Consider the following 21,936-nt stretch of genomic DNA (forward strand, 5'->3'; position numbering starts at 1 on the left):
TGATGCAACTTATACTCAGGTGCGACTTTTAGTCCAAAAAATACGGTAATCTCCAGTGTTGGGAAAGCTACAGTAAAACTATAACATCACAAAGTACACTGAAAGTGTAACAAGCATTTTCTGTTAAGCAGCTTTGAAACCGTATTGTGAAAAGTTCTATACAAATAAACTTGAATGTAGGTGTAACTGAAGGTACAAACATAGTTAGCTACTCTCCAAGCTAATAACAGAAAGTACTATGCCGAAGCCATTTAAGAGGGCAGTGTATTTTAGTGCTGCAGCCAATACGTTTGTGATTTTTACATGTTCAAGATAATCTTCACAAATAACTTATATTAATTTTGAATCATAAATTCAATCGGCTGAAGTAAAAAGCTGAAGGTAGGTTATAAATGAACTTGAACACGGTGACATGAGCTCATCATCACCACTCTTTCAGTCTTAAAGATCTACAAGTTGGAAAGTTTGTGTTATAATAGTTTGCAAGAGAATGATAGTGAAAATGGACTAGTGAGTAGAAGAGTTTTCCTGTTCATGTCCACAACAATCTCTGTAGTCCCATTTAGCCACTTGTTAACAACACAAAGGGAGTTTTACTGATGTGTTTTATGTGGTAGAATAAATATCTTCGGCTTTGTTAACCACAGACCTTATTTAACCAAAACCCCATTCAGAAAACACATTGACTCTGGGTCCATGGAACCGGATGTGTCCTGGTTTTAGCCCTCATTCCTGCAGCACACTATTATGAATATATTAGTCTATTGGCATACTTTGGTATTGTTTTTTGTCTAGTTTAACAAAATAATGTAACAGATAATTAACACTAAACTCTAAATGAATGAAACTAGAAAACACCAAAATTTGTTCGTCAAAATACGGTGAAGAACAGTGGCTTTTAAGTCACTATATCAGAAAGAAAAAAAAGCACAGTGCACAAAACATTGTATTTCACATCTTGGATAAACTAGCCAATTACTGATCAGGTGATGGGTTACAGTATTAGTGTTGCTATTTAAAAAAATATTTTTACTCCCATTATTAAATTTTAGATTGTGGTGTTGTTTCTATCTGGCTTTGCATTTTATTTGTAATGCATCTTGATTTACCGTATTACTGTACCCTTAAACTTGAATCCTCTTCTTTCATCAGACACCAAACGCACTCCGTCCTCGACGAGCGGCCCAGCCAGTCGAGCGGGGAGTCGTGCCAGCAGCCGAAGGGGCAGCGATGCTTCAGACACGTCTGAGCTCATGGAGACACGCTCTGCTTGCTCCGACACCTCAGACACCCCTCGCCGGTCCGGGGCCAAACCCTCCAAAATACCCACCATCTCCAAGAAGACCCCCAGCCCCAAAACACCAGTGGCCAAGAAATGAAGTCGCCGACTTATGAGTCTATGTGACTGACTCTGAACCAGCAGGAGGAGATCACCAACACCTTCCTCTCTCAGACGAGACATCTCTAACACTGCTACACAACCCAGATCAATACCTACCATAATGCTGCCTTATTTGTGTTCTACATCATGTCCTTAATTTGACTGACATTTCGTTTTCTTGAATGTGTGAGCAGACATATCTACACAGACACTCAGGAGAGACGTCACTTCTGCAGCAAGGGTTGCCACTATTCTTCACTATGAATTTGCTGCCGCCCGTCACTCTCTAAACCTCATGCATGGTTGTCACTTTGGTTGGACAAACTCGCCCTTTTCACTGGTATGCAGACCAGTCTCACCTGGGTGTCTGTGCCACCGCAAACAAGAGGAAATCAATTAAAATCAGAGACGTTTTCCTCCTGGACACTTGGGACTTTTTGGACTCTTGTTCGTATGTATGTGTGTATGAATGTGTGGTTGTTCCTGTCATGGTAAATTATTGCAGTAATACAGAGAGGAAGTGGAGGAGGATACATATCTCTAGCCTTTCCACGGCGTGAAGACTCCTATAGCGCACAGCACATGGGTTTCACGCGCTCGCACCGACCGTCTTCTCCGCTGTGTGTCCACGCAGTCTAGTTGTGTCCTTTTGTTAAAGACATCATGTTACAGAGCTTTTCCACAGGATGCAACGATGATTACAATTGTGAATGTTTGTTTCATGGTTAATTAATAATCCTGTCATTTTGTTTCTTTTTTAGAATAAAGAGCTGTATTTATTTGTGATTGCAAACGAGTTATATCAACTCTTAAGAATGACTAGTATTAACACAACAGGAATCGCTCTTGGTTTTGTTTTTGTACATCTGCTCCTGACGTAATGAATTTCTCGGACTGATCGTTTCTGATGTTATAACTGACCAGGAAGCTTACTGATTCCAGTGGTGGCCTTTTTGCCGGTGACTACACACTTTAGATGCCGTCATCAGTGGCTTCCTTGTTGTTCTTTCGTGACGGAAGCACCCTAAATAATGAATGATGGGGGCGGCTCACGTAGCCCCCGTTAAAAACAGCGCTTTGAATCTTGTCTCTGACAAGCTGAAGTATATGAATACCTGAAGAAAGGTGATTTTTATTTATTTATTGTGTCATTTGGAGGGAGGTGAGGGCTGTGAAAGGATCCACCTTTTGATTGTGTTACTCTTTTGACATGACTGAGAGAAACAGCAGTGCAATTGTGTAAAAGTAAAGAAGTTATGATTATAAATCATTTTGGTTTTCTTTTGTATTAAAACAATGCTTGCAGTAAAACTGTCTGGTTGTGTGTTGTTGAGTGACGTGTGTGTGTGTGTGTGTGTTAGCGTGCAGGGATGCCACAGTTAACAGGAAATGGCCCAGTAATTACAAGCAGCAGAGATAATGACACACCCCATTAAATCTTCAAAAGAGGATGAGGCTTTGGTGTGTGCAGAGATTTGAACACACTGCACTTTTATAGAAGATTTACACAGTCATTCAGGAGTTTAGAAGCGAGCCCACGAGTGAATAGGAGCACCTTTGTTTGTGCCGTGTGTGTTTGTACTGGACTCTGTGTATGTTTGGTGGTCAGATGCAGCGGATGGGGTTTGGGAAGGGTGGTGTTCCATCATCTCCATTCTGCAGCTGTGCGTCTGTGTTTATATACAAATATTTAAACCCACTCACATCCTTTCCCACCAAACACCACTGAGCCCAGTTCTCATGGCATCTCACAGTTCTGCAGTGTTATTTCATTTTTATAATCAACTGAGATCAATACACATAATCCCTCATTTTTTTGTAGTTTTAGTTTTTTTTGTCAAACAAATTTTTTTCCTATTAAAAACACTTCATTGAAGTCCCCCTTTATATGGGCATGTTTGTGTAATTGACAAATGGCATGTTTTTTTATTTTAGGTAAAAAAATATATATACTTTTATAATATCTATATAAATATTTAAACATTTTTTATATAATTTTGTGTAATTCATAATATATATATTAATTGCAAAACAAGGTTCCTAACCCTATATATATGTGTGTGTGTGTGTGTGTGTGTGTGTGTGTGTGTGTGTGTGTGTGTGTGTGTGTGTGTGTGACCCTGGACCACAAAACCAGTCTTAAGTATCGATTTTTCAAAAATAATAAGAAATAAGCTTTCCATTGGAGTATTGTTTGTTAGGATCGGACAATATTTGGCCGAGATACAACTATTTGAAAATCTGGAATCTGAGGGTGCAAAAAAAAAATCTAAATACTGAGAAAATCACCTTTGAAGTTGTCCAAATGAATTCTTAGCAATCGTTATTACTAATCAAAAATTACATTTAAATATATTTACAGTAGGAAATATACTAAATATCTTCATGGAACATGATCTTTACTCAATATAATGATTTTTGGCATAAAATAAAAATCTATATTTTTGACCCATACAATGTTTTTTTGGCTATTGCTAAAAATATACTCCAGGAATTTAAGACTGGTTTTGTCACATCTTCAATAATACAACGTTGCACTGTCACTCCTTGGCAACGGTGGAAACCACAAAATACAAATATAGTTTTCATATTGCCGCCCGTCACCATAAGAACTCATTTCTAGTCGGTGCAAAGGCTGGATCACATCTGAGAACATCTTTATGCCAAACCACATGATAATTGTCAGCAATTTGTGAGGTATGTGTAGAAGATGAGACTGTTTGATAGGGTAGATGGAGATTGAGGTGAGAAGGGTTTTGGGAAGAGAGGGCGGAGGATCCAGTTGTTGGAAACACTCCCTCTGCGTAAGTGTGCATCTTGGGAGGGAAGGAGGTCACCCGTGTTCAGATTATGCCTTCAATGCAAGCAGCACACAGGCTAAGAATACCACAGCTCACTTAGATCTCGCAACTTTACAGTTCAGAACAACATTTGGGGACGGTAACACTACTCTGTTGAACAAATTATTTACTTATTGAAAATTTTGGATTTTTCAGGAGTCTTGGCTATTTCCACCCATTGGATGAAGCATTTTAATCTCAATATTAATGGATTACTGCAAGGGAGTTTTGTAACTTTTTGTTTTTCATTTAAACAGAGGATTTCATCAGCTTGGAGTTGTGAATCTCATCTTCTCAAGAGGAGTAGTAGCAGGTGTTGTGTTTGATCCAGAAACCTTTAAAGAAAAAAAAGAAAAAACTTTGAAACCTGATGTTTGTGATGGCCCTGTGCTTTTATTTACTCTAGCTAAAGACTTTAATTCCACATTGTACTTAGTCCGTCCACTTCCAAGATCACCGCTGAAAGGATTTGAGCTTCTAGGAAGACCTGTTTGTTTTCTCGTCCAGTTTCTTGGATATTGTTTGTCGTCTGTCTCCGTAAGCACACTGTAGGTTATTGGAGAAGCCCAGTGGTTTGGTAAATAAAATGAAAGCATGAGGAATGACTGTCAAAAAGCGATAAACTGACTGGCTTGTAGCAGTAAACATTGCACTCTCCCAAATAACGATGACTGCTGCGGAATCTGAGTGGCTTAGACGTCTTGAGTGTTGTTCAGAGTTGAACTTCAAGACAGTGGTCAGACCATTCCAGAGAAGGCCGACATCGGGTAAACACCCAGAGGTTTTGGAAGGACAAATAAGATCTTTATATACCGCTCCAATGGAGCAGAGCTCTTCTGCCACACCGATGGACAAACAAGAGAGCGTGGTTGAGTTTGTGTCCTCACACCGCAGCAGAGGGAGAAAGGAGAGCTGTGGCAGCCGAACCCGAGGCCGGCGGCATCTGTTTCCTCTGCCTGTCCTCGTCCCTCTCTGCATGCTGCTGTGTGTTTGGGCTCAGGTGGAAGGAGTGCTTCATTCCAGCTTCCGCAGGCTCAGTGGTCGTGAAAAGAAGGAGATGCAGAAGGAGATTTTATCTATTCTGGGACTACCTGGTCGACCCAGACCCCACCCGCCGCTGCGGCCCCCTTCCTCCGCCCCGCTCTTCATGCTAGACCTTTACCATGCTGTGTCGTCTGAGGATGATGATGGACTGGGTTTGGGCTTCACTCCAGAAGGGGTCAGTCATGCGGCGCTGCCCACTTTAAGCACACACACGCCGCCCCTCGGCACAGTGGTCAGCGAGGCCGACACGGTTATGAGCTTTGTCAACCTGGGTAAGTGACAGCTGGCAAAGGGTTAAACACACTTCACTTACAGAAGACATAAATTACTATACAGCGGCCCCTTGAAAATGTGTTAGTGCCATTGTTTTACATAACGTATAAGACCAAGTATCATTTATTTAAAGGTGACATATTGTGAAAATCTGGCTTTTCCAGGTGCTATAAACAAGTCCCTGGTGCATCTACCAAGCTAGGAAACATGAAAAAGATTGACCCATTAACTTTGTTTTGGTAAGCCTTTTCCTGCAAGCGTCTGAGAAAACGAGCGTGTCTGATTTTGCTCCCTTGGTGACGTGGCAAAGGGATCTCATTATAATATCACCACCCTTTAATCTGTAAGTTTACACCCAAAGCGCATTACATGCTAACATGCTAACTGTTCTGCCTCAGTCCCAGCCTCGGAGGAGACAAGAGAAAAGTGGGTCTAATGTTTATTGCTGCTGCCACACCTATCTACAATAAACAAGTCATTTATTTCCCAGCTATCTACCTTCACAAACATAACCGACTGCTTTTGTAACTTGTGTGCTTTTAACGTAAACTTGTTTAAAATCATATGGTTTAAAAAGCATGATTTCAGCGCAAATCAGAACCAAAACAGCAGTTAAGATCTCTAATGGCGTTAATAATACATACAGTCGGCATCTAGTCATAGCTGGGGCATGGCGAGGGCGGAGTCGGCGTGGGGGAAAACACTGCGAACATCGTGTGTATTTGAATGACAAAAATGCACATATTGAGCGCTCATTCCCAGAGACACGTAGAACAATTGTAGTCTCTTTTAACTTTAATATTCATATACACTAGTCCATATCGATATTTGATTCATTTTACAGCCCTAATGTAGATGTATTCATTCAAAAATAGCCAAAATCCTTGACGTTCTGCTTTATACAGCAAGTTCTATTTTTGACTGGATTCCGCGATTCAATCGTTTCGCAAACACAGACGGGGTGAATTTATGAATGAAAGTGTAAAAGTTTTGACAAAAAACTAAGTTGTTACGTGTCCACACGCTTTTTTAAGTGGGTTTATGTTTGACACTAGGCTAACGTTACATAGTTTTGCTTCAGGTAGAATGATAAGGCTAATTATATATGCATGCCACTTTCTGAAACAACCTTACACAGTTTTGATAACGTTAATAATGAACACGATGTTAATATAGCCTGCCTGTTTTGAAATGCCGACTGCACACATACACATGCTTAGTCTTGGGATCCCACAACTTCCCTTGATCATCCTCACAACTTATTGCTTGTAGCCATTTTGCCATCCTTTCCGGCTCTGTATGTTTATTAGGAAGGATGTAGAACTTCAATTCATAATTTGTTAGTTTATTGGAGGTACAGAAAACGACACAGCAACTCTTCGACATGATTGTCCCGTGTATTTCAATTGGCGCCAAGGCAATGTTTTCCCCCATGGGCTAAATTCACATCACGTGACGGGGCGTTCCCGGGAGCGTTCCCAGACCAACCGTCTGTATCTATGGCAGCTCTATTCTGGAAAAGGGGGTGGGGAACAGCAGCTCATTTGCATTTAAAGAGACAGGTACGAAATTGCACGTTTCTGCTTCCTCTCAAAATAGTCATTTTCAAAATGATATAATAAATGATCTGTGGGGTATTTTGAGCTGAAACTTCACAGACACATTCTGGGGACACCAGAGACTTATATTACATAATGTAAAAAGGGGTATAATATGTCTCCTTTAAAAGAAAGACAAGACAATTAGTACATTTCACATTGACAAGTTGTTGCAACAACAAACTTTCTACAAAAAAATTATTTTGGACACTTTCTGTTTGTCGAACTGGAACTGGAAATTAATGTTTCTACCTAAACGTGATTTCATCATGTACAACATGTTCGTAGATCAATGTCCTTGTTAGTCCTGGAACAACATTCCAATCAACCAATCAGAATTGAGGGACAAGTTTTCAAGAAATGGCAGTTTTAGGCATACAACTAGGGTTAGATGCTTATACACGCTTGTTATTCACCTATCATTTCCCTCTGATTTTAGGAATAAATTATGGAAAGGCTTAGGTTAAGGGGTAGGGATTGGGTTAGGTCTATATTTTTGGACAGAAATGCTGACCAAGGATCGATCTTGGCAAAATCACGGCGACCCTTAATGTCAGTGTTAATTTAGTATTATTTATATATACTATATATTATTTATTGATTGTCTTTAATGAATAAGCTTTTATTTTTATATTTTCAACTTTAATTCTAATGTTTTAGTAATTTTGTTATTTTGTTTAATGTTTTACCTTTTATATATATATATATTTTTTAATATATATATATATATTTTTTTTTTTTTTTTTTTTTTTTTTTTTAATTCAGCCCTCATTTGTTTTTTAGATTTTATTTTAGTACTTCAAAATCAGTTTATTTTATTTCAGTTAGTTGCCAAGGCAATATTTCAATTTTTTATTAGGTTTTCATCTAATGTTTATGTTTTATTTTAGCATTATTTAAATTAATAATGTATATTTTGTCATATATTTAGTTAACAGTAACAACACTGGTTTATATGAAAGCCTGCCTTACAAGTGAGATAAAGTTGAAAATAAGAAGCAAAATCACTAAGATATAATGTCAGTTACAGTAGATAATGCATTTTTATTTCATTTACTTCTTTTTTAGTTTATTTTTTTTACTTTTGAGGAGGAAAGAGGCTTCCATATGTCCACAGAAATTCTACTTGACTTAAATGTCATTGCAAAAATATGTGGTTAGTAAAGCGAACAAGTGTAATATAATTTGCTTGCTAATGCCACTTGGTTTGATATTTTAGCTAATACATTGCCATTTTAAGTCTGCTTTCAGTGCTCTAATGTCTTTTTGGGGGCCACAGTAAATAATGCTGTTTTATAGCACAAAAATACTGTATTGGAAGCCAGATAGTTATTCATACACAATGCCATTTGCCATTGATTTTAAGAAGCTGTCAAGACTTGTGGTGTGTATTGATAATACAGTCTGTTCACTGAGACAGATCCACAATCACTCCATCTTCTCTTCCTGTCTCAGCCCAAACACAGACGATACTTATCTGTCACAAAACAAACAACAGTTTAACATCCTATTTACAATTACTGCTTCTCTTTCTACGTCTTTCCTGCCCCACTATTATTGGTCAGCATCACCCCTTTCTCAGATGTAGGTACTAGGTGTTTGCTAAAGGCAGACATCACTATTATAATCGCTCATACTTGGCTTAGTAATTTAAACAAACCTGTAACCCTAAGCATGAAATGCATTACTACATTACTGTTTGTGCTACAAATCTTAAAACGTCTTTATTTTACTAGTGTGAAGAACATTTGAATAATGTAAAGACACGTTCTACAATAGACTCAAGGTTGCGAAAGGCGATGTTTGCTCTGATGACAAGGAAGCATTTTAAAATTCTGAAGTGAACAGTTTTAACAGTGGTTAAGGAACATTCTAATATTTTTTTCCAATAAACAGTAGATATTGAAAATATACTGTAAGGTCCTAAAGCTGGATTTCATAGCAATTCCATAGAAGAACCACTTTTGCTTGATTTAAAGAGCACTAAATAAAAAACTAAAGGTTCCAAAAGGGCAGTTGCACATCGTTTCCCTAGAAGAATCATTTCAGGCACCCCAAAGAACTTTTCAGTGGACAGTCTTTTTTTAGAGTGAAGAAAAACTAAAAAATCTAAAGAAACTTTTGTGCAATGAAAAGTTTCCATGGTTGTTAAAGTTGAGGACTTTTCACATAGTGGACATATTGCAATCACTCACAACATGCTAGCATCATGCCTGGAGTTCATGAAGTTCTTCTTACTCCTGCCAGTTGTCTTTAATATAGTGTTTTTCATTTCTCTTGGCTTTTCTAAATGTAAATCTTGATTATTGTGGATCTAGAAAGGCCAGTCCAGATCACACAGGCCATGTGATGTTGTAGTGGGCACACAGCTGTGGGGAATTACAGGCCCCACTGAAAGGCAGAAAAAAGATGAGATGAAGTGGATGAAAATACGGTTGGGCACTCCTCTAAAAATACAGCGCTGGACTGTAATTAGTGGTGGTGTGCTGAGCTGCAGCAGCTCCACAACGCCTCTAATTAGCCCCGGCTGGGGGTGTCAGTCCGACCTGCTGCGCTCCACCAGAACTAATGTTCCATTTCTTGTTTCCCCATCTTCTTCTGCCAATCAGCCCTCCAACATGTCTCAAGTGTCTTCACACTCACTCAACACACACGCTCCTCTGTGGTAGCTAGTTGTTGTTGTTTAACTCTGTCTCTGACCGCAGTGGAGCAGGAGAAGGATCTGTTGCAGCCTCGGCCGTACTGGAAGGAGTTCCGCTTCGATCTCACTCCGCTTCCTCAGGGAGAGACAGTCACCGCTGCCGAGTTTCGCATCTATAAAACTCTCACCGTGGGTTGGCGTGCGAACCGCACCCTCCATATCTCTGTCTATGAAATCCAGAGGGAGAAAAGACACAGGTTATAGACATATATGATCATTTAGTGATATGGAATCTGATTCAGAAACTAGATCGCATTTGATTTTGGTGTTTAGGAAGCAAAACTCATTGACATTAAATATTTTTTGGTAGTTTTTTGTGCATTCATCAGTGAGATCCATCATCAGTCATTATAATGGATCTTGTGGTTTGACAGGGAGCCTGAGCTGGTGTTGCTGGACATGCAGTCTGTGCCGGTGGGGCAAGAGGGTTGGCTGGCATTTGATGTGACTTCTGCGAGCAATCGCTGGCTTCTCCACCCTCGGAGCAACTTGGGCATCCGCCTTTATGTGGAAACTGAGGAGGGTGAGCTATTTCTTATGTGCAGCATGGGGGCTAAATAGCGCGGATAGCATCATTGCAATGTGCTCCTCACTACAGGTCTGACACATTTTATTAGAAATAAAGAAATTAAAAATAAAGATAATATATAATGTTGTATTTATTTTTAATATACGAAATAAAAGATACTATTAAAATATTAATCAATACACTTTTTTTGGTCTAGACTCTAAAATTAAAAAGTTCTTCTGCCTTAATTGCTCCACCTAACTTGATTTAACTTGGTGTTTTTAATTTTCGTTTTCAATCTCAAAAACTCAAGTTTGTTTAAACAGTAGAGCACGGTGCTATCAGTGTGTATCAAGCTGTAATCTGAATTCAATTAAATACCTTGAATACAATGTACACAAGTAGCTTTGGATGAAACCATCTGCATAAAAAAATCTATAATGTATTGTTAAACATTTTCCTGCAACTGCTACTTCAAATCTTGTCTGATTTATCTTTAGACCAAGTCTCAAAATTTACTGAAGGAGTTTTTGGTTTTTACAACCAACTGGTACTGAATTCTGCTCTAACAAGCAACAAACATTTGGTCTGTATCTTGGCAAAGCTTTGACCTATTGAAGCAAACCACGTTCCTTGTCATTGGGTCATTTGGTAAAATGCTGAAATCTTGTTTTCACAGACCGGTCGTTGTCAGCCGCATGGGTGGGTCTGGTGGGTCGGCGCGGGCCACGCTCTAAACAGCCTTTTATGGTGACATTCTTCAGAGCCAGTCAAGCCCCATGCCGTCCACCCCGTGCTCTGAGACACAACAATCCACGCAAGAAAAAGCCCAAGTATGATCTGCCACACCCAAACAGACCCGGCATATTTGGTGAGCCACAATAAGCATTTTAAGAGGCAGATTGTGTTTAAAGGAGCATCTGAAATGATTTGTCTTTGAGCTGCGATTGTCTCACTTATTCCAGACCAAAATCATGCCAGCAGCGGACGCCAGGCCTGTAAGAAACATGAGCTTTATGTCAGCTTCAGCGATCTTGGTTGGAAGGTGAGACATCCTGGCTTTCATACATTTGTACATTCAAACAACAAACAAGAAGTTAAATAATAAGTCACTTACATTTTAGACACAGTATTGAAAACTGATCTGTACATTTTTGCTCTGCCAATTGAAAAAGTTCTTATCAAGTTAAAGCTTAATTAACTGAATCAAGTGTTTTTGAATGAATCAATTGGGCGAACGATTCAGTGACTCACTTCTTGCCACTTACTGGCTCACTGATATAACCTGCAGAAAGAGTCATTGAAAAATCCACACTATTAATATCTTGAACATACACATGCAAACACTGAAGTCTCTGTACTGTTAGAGTGTTTAAATATTTAATTTCCTAAATAAATTTTTCAGGACTGGGTTTTGGCCCCTGCAGGTTATTCTGCGTATTATTGTGATGGGGAATGTGATTATCCTCTGGGCTCTTGTATGAATGCCACAAACCACGCCATGATCCAGCTGCTGGTGCGTAATCTGACTTTTGACATTTCTCTGTGATTTTCTGAACTACAATGCCAGGAGAATTCTTCAAAATGAACTAATCTTTGTACTGACTCTTTTGGCAGGTTCATCTTCTAAAACCAAATGAAGTACCCAAAGCCTGCTGCGCTCCAACCAAACTCAGTTCCATCTCTGTGCTCTTCTATGACGACAACAACAATGTTATTCTCAAGAAACATCGAAACATGGTGGTCAAGAACTGTGGCTGTCTATAACCTATTGTATATTCAAGCTTTAAATCGGAAACAAATGCACATGTATTATAATACTCAAGAGGCACCATTTGTAATATACAGTGATCCAAAATGTATTTAGCCAAATTTGAGCATTCTTACTTGTCCCAAATGATTGACAAATGATAGTTATTGAAGTGTCATGATGGTAAATCAGCATAATCTTCACAATTTTATTGTGAGTGGATTTAAGTTTGGAATCCATCCTATAATAATAATAATTATTATAATAAAATAAATATTATGTATAGCTGTCTTACATTTGAATTGTCAAAGTTTGTATAATTGTGGAACGTGGTAATAATCGACAGGGACTTCATGTTATGTTTCATAAAGCTGCATTGCTTTGACTTTCACATCACTTTTTCTTGCTTGTAAAACTGGTAAAATGCTTTTAAAATAACTTGTACCACCCACACCCAAATGAAGAAAAGAGACAGAAATTCAGTCTGAGTAGGCTGCACACATGGATCATTTTTATTTATTTTTGCAGTCAGTAGTTTGGTGCTAATTTAAATGGCCAGTCCTTAAGAATTTCATTTAAAGCTTTCCTCTCTGGTGTATTGATTTCAAAAACAAGTTTGGAACATGAATTTTGAGTGTTTAAGCTTTCAAATTATGAGTTTGATTAATATTTTTATAAAACAAATGTAATTAAAAGTAGATATGCCTAAACACGCTCTTGGCTCGTGCAGGTTAAGAGGTTAAAAAGGTTCACACATTAAAGAAATTGCTCACAATGAAATTTCTGGCATCAATTACTCCCCCTCATGTCAATTCCAAACCTGTATGTTTTTTTTTTCTTTCAGTTGAATACAAAATAAGGTATTTTGAAGAATTTCCAAAATATTATGGAAGTCAATGGCTACCGTCAACTGTTTGGTTCTCCATAGTCTTCTAAATAACTTTGTGTTCAGCAACAGAAAACAAATTCATACAGGTTTGGAACAACTTTAGTAAATGATAAGAGAACTTTTATTTTGGGTGAACTACCCCTGAAGTAAGTTTTGTGAAGACTTCGCCTTGTTAAAATGATGTCGGAGAGAATCCTCCTGCTCATTGGCTGCAGCATCTGTAGTAGTGTTTTGTAGTTTGGTGATGCCAAAATCGAAGATTAGATAATAAAGGAACATCTTATTATAGTCCCTATATTGCAGAAGATATAGAAAATATTTCAAAACAGAAAACAAAGGAGTAAAAAAAAAAAAAAACGTAAACTTGGCTATAGCATCCACAATGTGAAAAGATTTCATGATGGAGAACAGGAACAGTGATGCCCAAGTTGCTACTTTCTTGTTGCACAGGTAAGAATGTTTTTTTTTTCTGTGAAACAGTATCAGTGTTAGTAACACCATTGTTGTATCAGGGTTTAATCAGCAATGACAATGCTGAATGCAGTTTTAATACAATATGTAGGCTATTTGTTAACCAAATTGGCTTTATGGTTTCGTAAATAGAATGGAAAAAAGCTGCTAAAAATGTTTCATTTTTATAGCTATAATAGATAGCCTACTATTACAGCTATTCACAATTGTCAGGTCAATAACAGCTGTGCTCTTGATGTACTTTCTAGTAACAATGACACACATATGGACTATATGCATATAAATTTACTGAAAACTTAAAAAAGTAACGAAAGCGTGTCCGTGGGTCCTGACTCCGATATTATTCTGACTGCTTGAACAGGTGCAAATTTACAGCATTTGTGATTATTTTGAGCATGTCAATCAATGCATCTCAATCCCAATCCTGGTCAGTACTAATGATTAGTGCTCCTATCTATTTTGGTTCACACCAAAAAGATCAGGACACATACATTTTTATAAATTGCAGCACATAATCATTTATTTATATTTTTTTTACTTTACAGGGACGAAATGCCATGGGGTATTGGGAAAGTGTTGAATAAATATGGCGAGTTTAAGCACATGGCAATGAGATGGTTAGGTCACAGCACACTTTGAAAAGATGGAAGAAATATGCACTTATAAAAATATAAAAATATATATGTGTGCTGGTGTGCTTGAGTCTGTCCTAAGATCTCCTTGTCATTGTGTCCACAAGGTCCACCGTCTATGTTTGTGAAATACAGCAAGTCGAATCAGGTTTCATTCCTCGGGGTCTGAAAATTGGATCATAATTATGAGATGACTACACAGCCATATTGACAGATGTTACATGTATTTTGGGCTTGATTCTGATGTCTGTATCAGACTCACCCCTGTTTTAGGTCCATGCTGGTTTCTTGTGTCCTTTAGGCTTGAACATCCACCAGCTCAGGAGGCATAGGAGATTTTGGGTGTTTGCTTTCAAAATGCTGTTTAAAGGTCTTGGGGTCTGGCATCTGTGTCTATACAAGGAATAACAACATATCTTAAGAAGCTGAGAGAAGTTTGAGATACAGCGGCTCAAACCAGTGACCTTCCGGCAGTAACTTAAGTCACATAAATTCCTCACCTTGCAGACAGGACATGTGTGGACCAGCGCTGCTTTGGCTGCAGTCTTCTGATCCGCCCCTTGACCTTTCTTCTTCTCAGCTGCTTTCTTTGCGTTCTTCTGTTGAGACTGGATCTTCTGCTGCCCACGAGCCATGGCCTTCTCTGAAAGGCATGCATCAGGCATATTGACTCACTCAAGAGGACAGTCTCGTCAGCTTTCATTGTGTCTTTCGTCACATAAAGTGAATGGCAACAGACTTAGCAAAGTCATAAAGGTTTGAAACAACACGTACAGTCATGGCCAAAAGTTTTGGCGGTGTTTCACAAAATTTGCTGCTTAAGTAATTTGTAGATTATTTTTCCACATTTTTCTATGGAATACTGAAAAACACTGAAAAAATATTTTTAAATATGAGTCAATATTTACAGTGTTGACCCTTGTTCTTCATAAACGCTGCAGTGCACTCTGGCATGCTGGGTATAAGCTTCTGGGCCAAATCCTGACTGATGGTGATCTATTCTTGCCTTAGTTCTTGGAGTTGATCACAATTTGTGGACTTCTGCTTGTCCACTCACCTTTTGAGGACTGACCACAGGTTCTCTGTGGGATTGAGATCCGGGGAGTTGACTGGCCATGGATCCAAAAATGTAAATGCAATGATCGAACAATTGATTTTTCCAGATGTCCCAAACAGTTTAAAGGGAGCTTCATCAGAGAAAATAACTCTGCACCAGTCTTCTGTTGTCTAATCTTTGTACTTCCTGCAGAATTTCAGTCTGTTCTTGACGTTGTTCTTGGAGAGAAGTGAATTCTCTGCTGCTCTTCTTGACACCAGGACGCTGTCCAAGTGTCTTTGACTCACTGTGCGTTCAGATGCTCTCACACCGACCTGCTGCCGTTCCTGAGCAAGCTCTCTGCTGGAGACATGATTCTGTAGCTGACTCCTCAGGCGGAGATGTCCTGGCACTTGCTGGACACTCTAGGACGTCCTGAAGACTTCTTCACTGCAGTCGAACCTCTCACCTTTAAGTTCTTGATGAAGATGGTTCTTTAAGGTGGAATATTCTTTGTAGCATTTTCCTTGCATGGGAGGCCATATTGATGCAAAGCAATGATGGCTGCACGTGTTTCTTTGGCAGTAACCTTTACTAACAAGAACAGTGACTGGAAGCGCTTCTTCCCTTCTTTTATAGCAATCAGTTTGCTCTTATAAACTAATTAGCATATTGATTTTACCTTAATAGTACTCATTCACACTTTCACATGTGCTGATATGATTAGTCAAATAATGTTAGCTGGTCATTTTGTGTCAGGACACAATTTACAAAGTGATTTTTTTTTTTTTTTTTTGTGAAGAGTTCATTTTTTGGCCAATAAAGCTTTTAGCAACTATTTCAAACGCATCTGATCTCTCTACACAATCATCTAGAATCAATGTTAATGAACACAACAACCGTGTAAGCAGAAAACATTACAAAACACAACATTTCTGTAACTGCCAAAACTTTCGCCCATGACTGTAGATGAGTAAATGATGACAGAATGTTCAGATTTGGTTGAATTATCCCTTTAAAATATGTCTAAATAAGCGATAACTAAACGTTATATGATTTAAACGAGTGAAATATAAAGGACAATCTGAAAATAAACCATAACGATATAAATGTTAAACTGTTATGCATATTTATAATTAGGGTATAATAAGCGTGGAATGTATAAAGGACGAGAAGTGTCTTCTCCAGGGAGAGAACCCCGTTTGTATATGCACATATACACACACACACACATATATACATATACATATACATATATATATATATATATATATATATATATATATATATACACACACACATATAAACAATACAGAAACCGCGAAGAGCACATTAGCCACTAGCTCGTCCGCCTTAACATCGAAATAAACTGTGTAGTTGACAAAACAGCCCAGATTAATCATCATATTAAGCAGAAACACTGTTTAAAACAACAAACATGATATTAATAAAGTGAAATGTGGCAGACTTATCCATATTTAGGGACAATACCTCGGCGTTAAGACACGGTAGCACTTGAAGCTCAACTGACGTAATTGTGACTTCCGTCAGAGCGCTTTCTTCTTCTTCTTCTTCTTTTTGGGGTTTTAAGGCAGCTGGCATCCTTTGAGTTGCATTACTGCCACCTTTCGGTTTTAATTACCCTTTGTTCTCATTCATACTAAATCCTCCTATCTAATCCAGTCATCCTCAGAAAATCAAATATCACTTTCCTACCCTCCACACTCTCTCCATACTCCAATAAACTTTTTACTGTATTATCTACCCTTCTTATTTTTTTAAAATTGTGTTACCATTTCTTGTCTTTCCTGAATAAATTTCCTGCATGTTATAAGAATATGTTTTACGGTTTCAACCTCCTGACATTGTTCACACATTCCTGTAGGATGATTTCCTGTAATAAAAAGTGTACCATTAAGATTGCTATGCCCAATTCTCAGCCTGCTCATTATCACCTGCTCTTTCCTCTTTGTTACCCTACTTCTTGATATACCTACTTTGTTTTGGATTTCGTGTAAATGTCTCCCTTTTGTTTCATTATCCCAGCTCTGTTGCCATTGTTGATTTATACTTCTCCACACTATGCCTTTCCCCTCTGATTTTTGTCAGAGCACTTTAGTTACATAATAAAGGTTTTCCTCAACTACTCAAACTGATAAGATGATGATGATTTGAATAAATTATCCTTTTCAGGCCCGAGATGGATAAGTCGATTGAGTACTTTTACTTATTTGTTTATTTTAATTGTAAGAATCGCTTTGGTTTGAAGTTGCTTTGGAGTATTGTCAAACAAAAATGAACAAGGCTAAGTAAATGTTGTGATCTATGGTCGTAATATGTTAGTCTCTGTGAGTAGTGATGGGAGAAACAGAGCTGAATCTGTAAAAAAAAAAAAAAAAAATTCAATCGATTCGAAAAATGATTTTCTATTTCGAAGAGCTCGAAACAGCACTGAGGCCATCTGCTGGTCATGTGTGTGTGTGTGTGTGTGTGTGTGTGTGTGTGTGTGTGTGTGTGTGTGTGTGTGTGTGAATGCAATGGAAATACTCACTACCGCAATCATACATTTCTATGAACGCAATGCTAGGGAATTTCTGCCACAATCTACATATTGTACTTACACATTTCTGAATCTTTGCATAATAAGTACATTTTGAAATATGAGAAATATAGTTGTTTTTAATCAAATGTGTTTTATATAAATTATAATTGTATTACTCAGCAATGTACGGAACAAGTAAATGTCTTGATATAGAAAGAGTGATCTGTTATTTGCTCAGTTTGTAAACTTTTATTTTGACGAGTGTGTTCACAAAAAGTTGGCGGAAGTTGTTTTGATGTACTTCCGTAGCAAAAGACAAAAATGGCAGAACGAGGATACAATTTTTCTCTCACAACATTTAGGTAATTATGTGCATTATTGATTGATAGGTGGCTGTAATAGTTCAGTATATATCTTTTGCTTTATGCATTCACTGAAAACTGTTCAATGTTATGTTTTGTTCAACATGTGTACTTAATCGTGTGTCACATCAGAGATGCAGTGTCACGATGTTAGTTACCACGGAGCTCTCATGACTTTTGTTCATTTTTCTCTAGTGCTTTATTTTTTAACAAGTTATTTATTGTTATGTTTTACTACAGATTTTGTGGCGAATATTATTCTTTTTTTCAATCCACTTAACTTTTGTGATTTGTATTCAGTGACTTAATATAAAAAGTAAAAGTTATTATGAACCTTTTGTTAAAGCTAAAAATCTGTCAGTTTGAAATTATTTAAATAAATATGGTAAAATTATTTCAAATTAAAATGAACTGGTCGAAAATAAGTTATACATTCAGCCTCAGTTTAGATACATATCAAATGTATTTCTGTAAAACTAATGCATTTTTATTTATTTTTTCAACACAGTCCCTCAGGCAAACTGGTGCAGATTGAATATGCTCTGGCAGCTGTAGCAGCCGGTGCTCCATCGGTAGGAATTAAAGGTATGTTTATATATATATATCAGTCTTTGTCACCTTTTTCACACATGATGAGTTTGCATCTCAGAGGTAAGCTGCACTTCAATCATAAATATATTTTGAGGACCTTTTGTCATTTTGCAGCATCAAATGGAGTTGTGCTGGCAACTGAGAAGAAACAGAAGTCCATACTGTATGATGAACAGAGCGTGCACAAAATCGAGCCCATAACCAAACACATTGGCATGGTGTACAGTGGAATGGGTCCGGACTACAGGTATGAAATAACAGTGCAGTGTTTATTTAAAATGGATGGCTGATAAATTCTACAAATTTCACTCTTAAAGGAATAGTAAACCCATAAATAGAAATCCTGTCATTATTTACTTCCCCCATGCTGTTCCAAACCTATATAACTTACTTTCTTTTAGATATTTTGAAGAATGTTGCCAAATATTTTTGGTTTCCAAATTCCATTCACCAAAAAAAAAAAAACAGTAATGTTAGGTTACCAACATTCTTCAAAATATCTTCTTTTGGCTATCTGACTGACCGCTGAAGCTGCTATGGTCTGTAGGGAGTGATTGTGGGAATGATCTCTCTTGACAGGGTGCTGGTCAGAAGAGCAAGAAAGCTGGCGCAGCAGTATTTCCTGGTTTACCAAGAGCCAATCCCCACAGGCCAGCTGGTACAGAGAGTGGCTTCTGTTATGCAAGAATACACACAGTCAGGGTACATTGACTTATTTTTATCTTTTATTATACCTTACTTTAATGAGAGCTCTTGCAGTAATTTTAGTGTCATGTTTTCTAGAGGTGTGCGGCCATTTGGGGTCTCTCTTCTCATTGCCGGTTGGGATGAAGACAGACCATACTTATTTCAGTCAGACCCATCGGTACGACAAATAAATATCAAACACGACCTTTTCATCACTGTTTATTCTCTGTTCAACATGCAACCATTTATGTTCTAAACTCACGTCTCAATGGTGATATCCCACAGGGAGCATACTTTGCCTGGAAAGCCACTGCAATGGGAAAGAGCTATGTCAATGGAAAAACATTTCTTGAAAAAAGGTATCAAATATTTGACTTGTTGACTAATGCCGGTTGATTTATTGTAGTGTATAAGAAGGAAATGATTCTGCAAAAGATTTTCAGCATGGCTTTGTACAATTCCATTACAGATATAATGAAGATCTGGAACTTGAAGATGCTATACACACTGCCATCTTAACTTTGAAGGTGTGTTTATCTCTAAGTAACTAAACTTTCTATATCCCATGGCTCAAAACAAGATCGATAGCACTTTGTTTTCTTTCAGGAAAGTTTTGAAGGTCAGATGACAGAGGAAAACATTGAGGTGGGCATCTGTAATGAAGCAGGATTTCGCAGACTGTCACCTGCCGAGGTGAAGGACTACTTGGCGGCAATTGCGTAAACTACAGCACTGCAACTGCTTACACGGTTTCCTGTTTTGGTTTGGTCATTCATTTGAATGTTGCAGTTTTATTACGTGTACATCTGTGCTACTGATTTCTTTATAAACGGATACAATTTATCAACAAATGTTACATCCTGCTTATTTCATTGACATTTCTTTCTGTGATTTTTGTACCTGACTGTAATTTTGAATCACCCTGTAAGGTATATGAACTGAACTGTTCTCTTAGTAAAAAAATAAAATAAAAAGAGTTTGACAGGCTATGGATACGCATTTCAAGACCCGCTTCTATACAGTAATGTCCTTGCTAATGAGATCTTTCTCTGAGGCTCTGTCCATTTTTCAACACAGAGTGTTGGCATAAAGGAAAAAAATTACTTCACTTCAAAGTGTTGAACAAAGTCTGAAAGGTTGTAAACCTCTCCATATCCCACCCGAGCATCCATGCAGATGAAGTGATCAAGATTCATTTTCGATTCTGTGAAAAGAACACATATAGTGTAAGAAGAAGAAATTATGATATTGTTACTCAGTGTGTCCTTTTATCTTACACTTGATATCTTCATGGTTTAGGCTAGATTTGACAATCCTTTAACCTGAATAATCATATGGTTAAAGGTGTAAGATAAAAGGACACACCGAGTAACAAAATTTACAGAATTATGTGCCAAATTCAAAAGACCACAAATTTGACAACAACCTGATGTCTCTAAACATGGGTATGGTGGAGGCGGCATACGCCAGTTCCCCTCAGAGTCCTTCATATGTGACCGATCAGAAGCAAACTTTTTCATGTACATGTCACCTGGTATGACACGAAGTTTCCTGAAAACACCGCATATGACCTTTAATATGACTAGTATTATAAACTTTGATAAAATGCAGTTCAGATCAGGTCAGTTCTTGACTTACCTCCAGAAAGCAGGTTTTAAATGCTCATCAGAACGAAAGGCCTCCTTTGAATATACATCTAGTAAGCAAGGGAAGGGAAGGATGGTGTCTAAATCATATATATAGCTCTGTCCTTTAGTTACATGTAGAAGAATAACATGGTAATCCTAAAGGCAAGTGCACACAAAAAACTTATATTAGTAAGAGCTAAGTAAAAAAAAAAAAAAAAAAAAACAATACTTACGTTTCCTTGTTAAAAATTGCTCTTACCCAGATTACTGGTTGATCCCCTCGACTGGACTTTTGCTTCCAGATGGGTATCTGTATTAATTGTAAAATTACACATATAAAGAAACTATACAACACACTAACATCATTATTATATATGCATAGAGACATTAATCAGCCTCACCATTTTTCTTTCATTAGATATAAAGACTGCATACACTTCATCCAACGAGCAAGTGCCCTGATCCTTGACATATTCACACAATTTCCACACATTCTCCTCACTGCAAGAAAAAAGTAATAAGTAAATATAATAAATATATTGTTCATTAAATAAAAGCGTAGCTTCTGATGTGACATCGTTACACTTGCCAGTAACAGCTGGTGTATACACACTGGTTCCTAGACGGAGTGATAATTGTGTATTCAGACGAGGTGCTTTCTGCGTCCATGTTTCCCATTCACATGCTATACTATCGTGTCTTTTGATTATAACGACATTAAGAAATAACAGTATAGCCTATACAACACTAAAGCGATTCGACTAGCAAACGTACAGTATATGTTTGTTACATTTTATTTTGTCCGTAAGGAACTTTAGACAGGTTTGTCGTTCCGGCGCGAACAGTCAGTCCTCGTGTGAAAGTAATGTGCACGATTATCACTATAATTGTTGAACGAATTGCTAGTTTAAAAGCACGATTATAAAACACGTTAGCGAAAGATAATGTGCAATTAGAGATCTCTTTCAGTTTCAACTAAAAACTGTTAATGGGTTAAACCAAC

The 21,936-nt window shown here is 37.7% G+C and overlaps 5 protein-coding genes across 23 annotated transcripts in view; 3 read left to right on the forward strand and 2 right to left on the reverse strand.

Annotated features, from left to right (window-relative positions):
• macf1a (microtubule actin crosslinking factor 1a) overlaps positions 1 to 2,692 on the forward strand; it is a 165,749-nt gene extending 163,057 nt beyond the window's left edge. For all 18 annotated transcript variants that reach the window (XM_059509717.1, XM_059509726.1, XM_059509724.1 and 15 more), the window contains one exon: positions 1,153 to 2,692. In XM_059509717.1, the coding sequence (XP_059365700.1) occupies positions 1,153 to 1,379 (227 nt within the window). In that variant the 3' untranslated portion in view covers positions 1,380 to 2,692. The remainder of the gene's footprint in view (positions 1 to 1,152) is intronic.
• A 1,530-nt stretch (positions 2,693 to 4,222) lies between these two features.
• Positions 4,223 to 13,265, forward strand: LOC132104328 (bone morphogenetic protein 8A-like). Its single transcript, XM_059509729.1, has 7 exons — positions 4,223 to 5,537; positions 9,842 to 10,034; positions 10,212 to 10,360; positions 11,025 to 11,216; positions 11,311 to 11,390; positions 11,751 to 11,861; positions 11,963 to 13,265. The coding sequence occupies exons 1-7, from the start codon at positions 4,889 to 4,891 to the stop codon at positions 12,110 to 12,112; spliced, it is 1,524 nt and encodes a 507-aa protein (XP_059365712.1). The 5' UTR covers positions 4,223 to 4,888; the 3' UTR covers positions 12,113 to 13,265.
• A 716-nt stretch (positions 13,266 to 13,981) lies between these two features.
• On the reverse strand, positions 13,982 to 16,688 carry LOC132104316 (zinc finger protein 706-like). Of its 2 annotated transcripts, none has more exons than XM_059509694.1 (4): positions 16,615 to 16,688; positions 14,588 to 14,730; positions 14,350 to 14,480; positions 13,982 to 14,252 (listed from the first exon to the last, which is right to left on the reverse strand). In XM_059509694.1, exons 2-3 carry the CDS (start codon positions 14,720 to 14,722, stop codon positions 14,385 to 14,387), a joined length of 231 nt encoding a protein of 76 aa, XP_059365677.1. In that variant the 5' UTR covers positions 14,723 to 14,730; positions 16,615 to 16,688; the 3' UTR covers positions 13,982 to 14,252; positions 14,350 to 14,384. The 2 variants fall into 2 exon arrangements, with proteins under 2 accessions (XP_059365677.1, XP_059365679.1); XM_059509696.1 differs by having other exon boundaries at positions 13,982 to 14,281.
• Positions 16,689 to 17,925: 1,237 nt separating this feature from the next.
• Positions 17,926 to 20,156, forward strand: LOC132104317 (proteasome subunit alpha type-2). Its single transcript, XM_059509697.1, has 8 exons — positions 17,926 to 18,027; positions 18,536 to 18,612; positions 18,733 to 18,865; positions 19,198 to 19,320; positions 19,402 to 19,483; positions 19,591 to 19,664; positions 19,775 to 19,832; positions 19,912 to 20,156. The coding sequence occupies exons 1-8, from the start codon at positions 17,987 to 17,989 to the stop codon at positions 20,026 to 20,028; spliced, it is 705 nt and encodes a 234-aa protein (XP_059365680.1). The 5' UTR covers positions 17,926 to 17,986; the 3' UTR covers positions 20,029 to 20,156.
• Positions 19,901 to 21,761, reverse strand: ntaq1 (N-terminal glutamine amidase 1). The gene is made up of 6 exons (XM_059509698.1): positions 21,523 to 21,761; positions 21,335 to 21,434; positions 21,193 to 21,243; positions 20,944 to 21,089; positions 20,732 to 20,856; positions 19,901 to 20,509 (listed from the first exon to the last, which is right to left on the reverse strand). Exons 1-6 carry the CDS (start codon positions 21,609 to 21,611, stop codon positions 20,406 to 20,408), a joined length of 615 nt encoding a protein of 204 aa, XP_059365681.1. The 5' UTR covers positions 21,612 to 21,761; the 3' UTR covers positions 19,901 to 20,405.
• Positions 21,762 to 21,936: the final 175 nt, after the last annotated feature.

This window comes from Carassius carassius, chromosome 25 (assembly GCF_963082965.1).
Source record: "Carassius carassius chromosome 25, fCarCar2.1, whole genome shotgun sequence".
Taxonomy (NCBI): domain Eukaryota; kingdom Metazoa; phylum Chordata; class Actinopteri; order Cypriniformes; family Cyprinidae; genus Carassius; species Carassius carassius.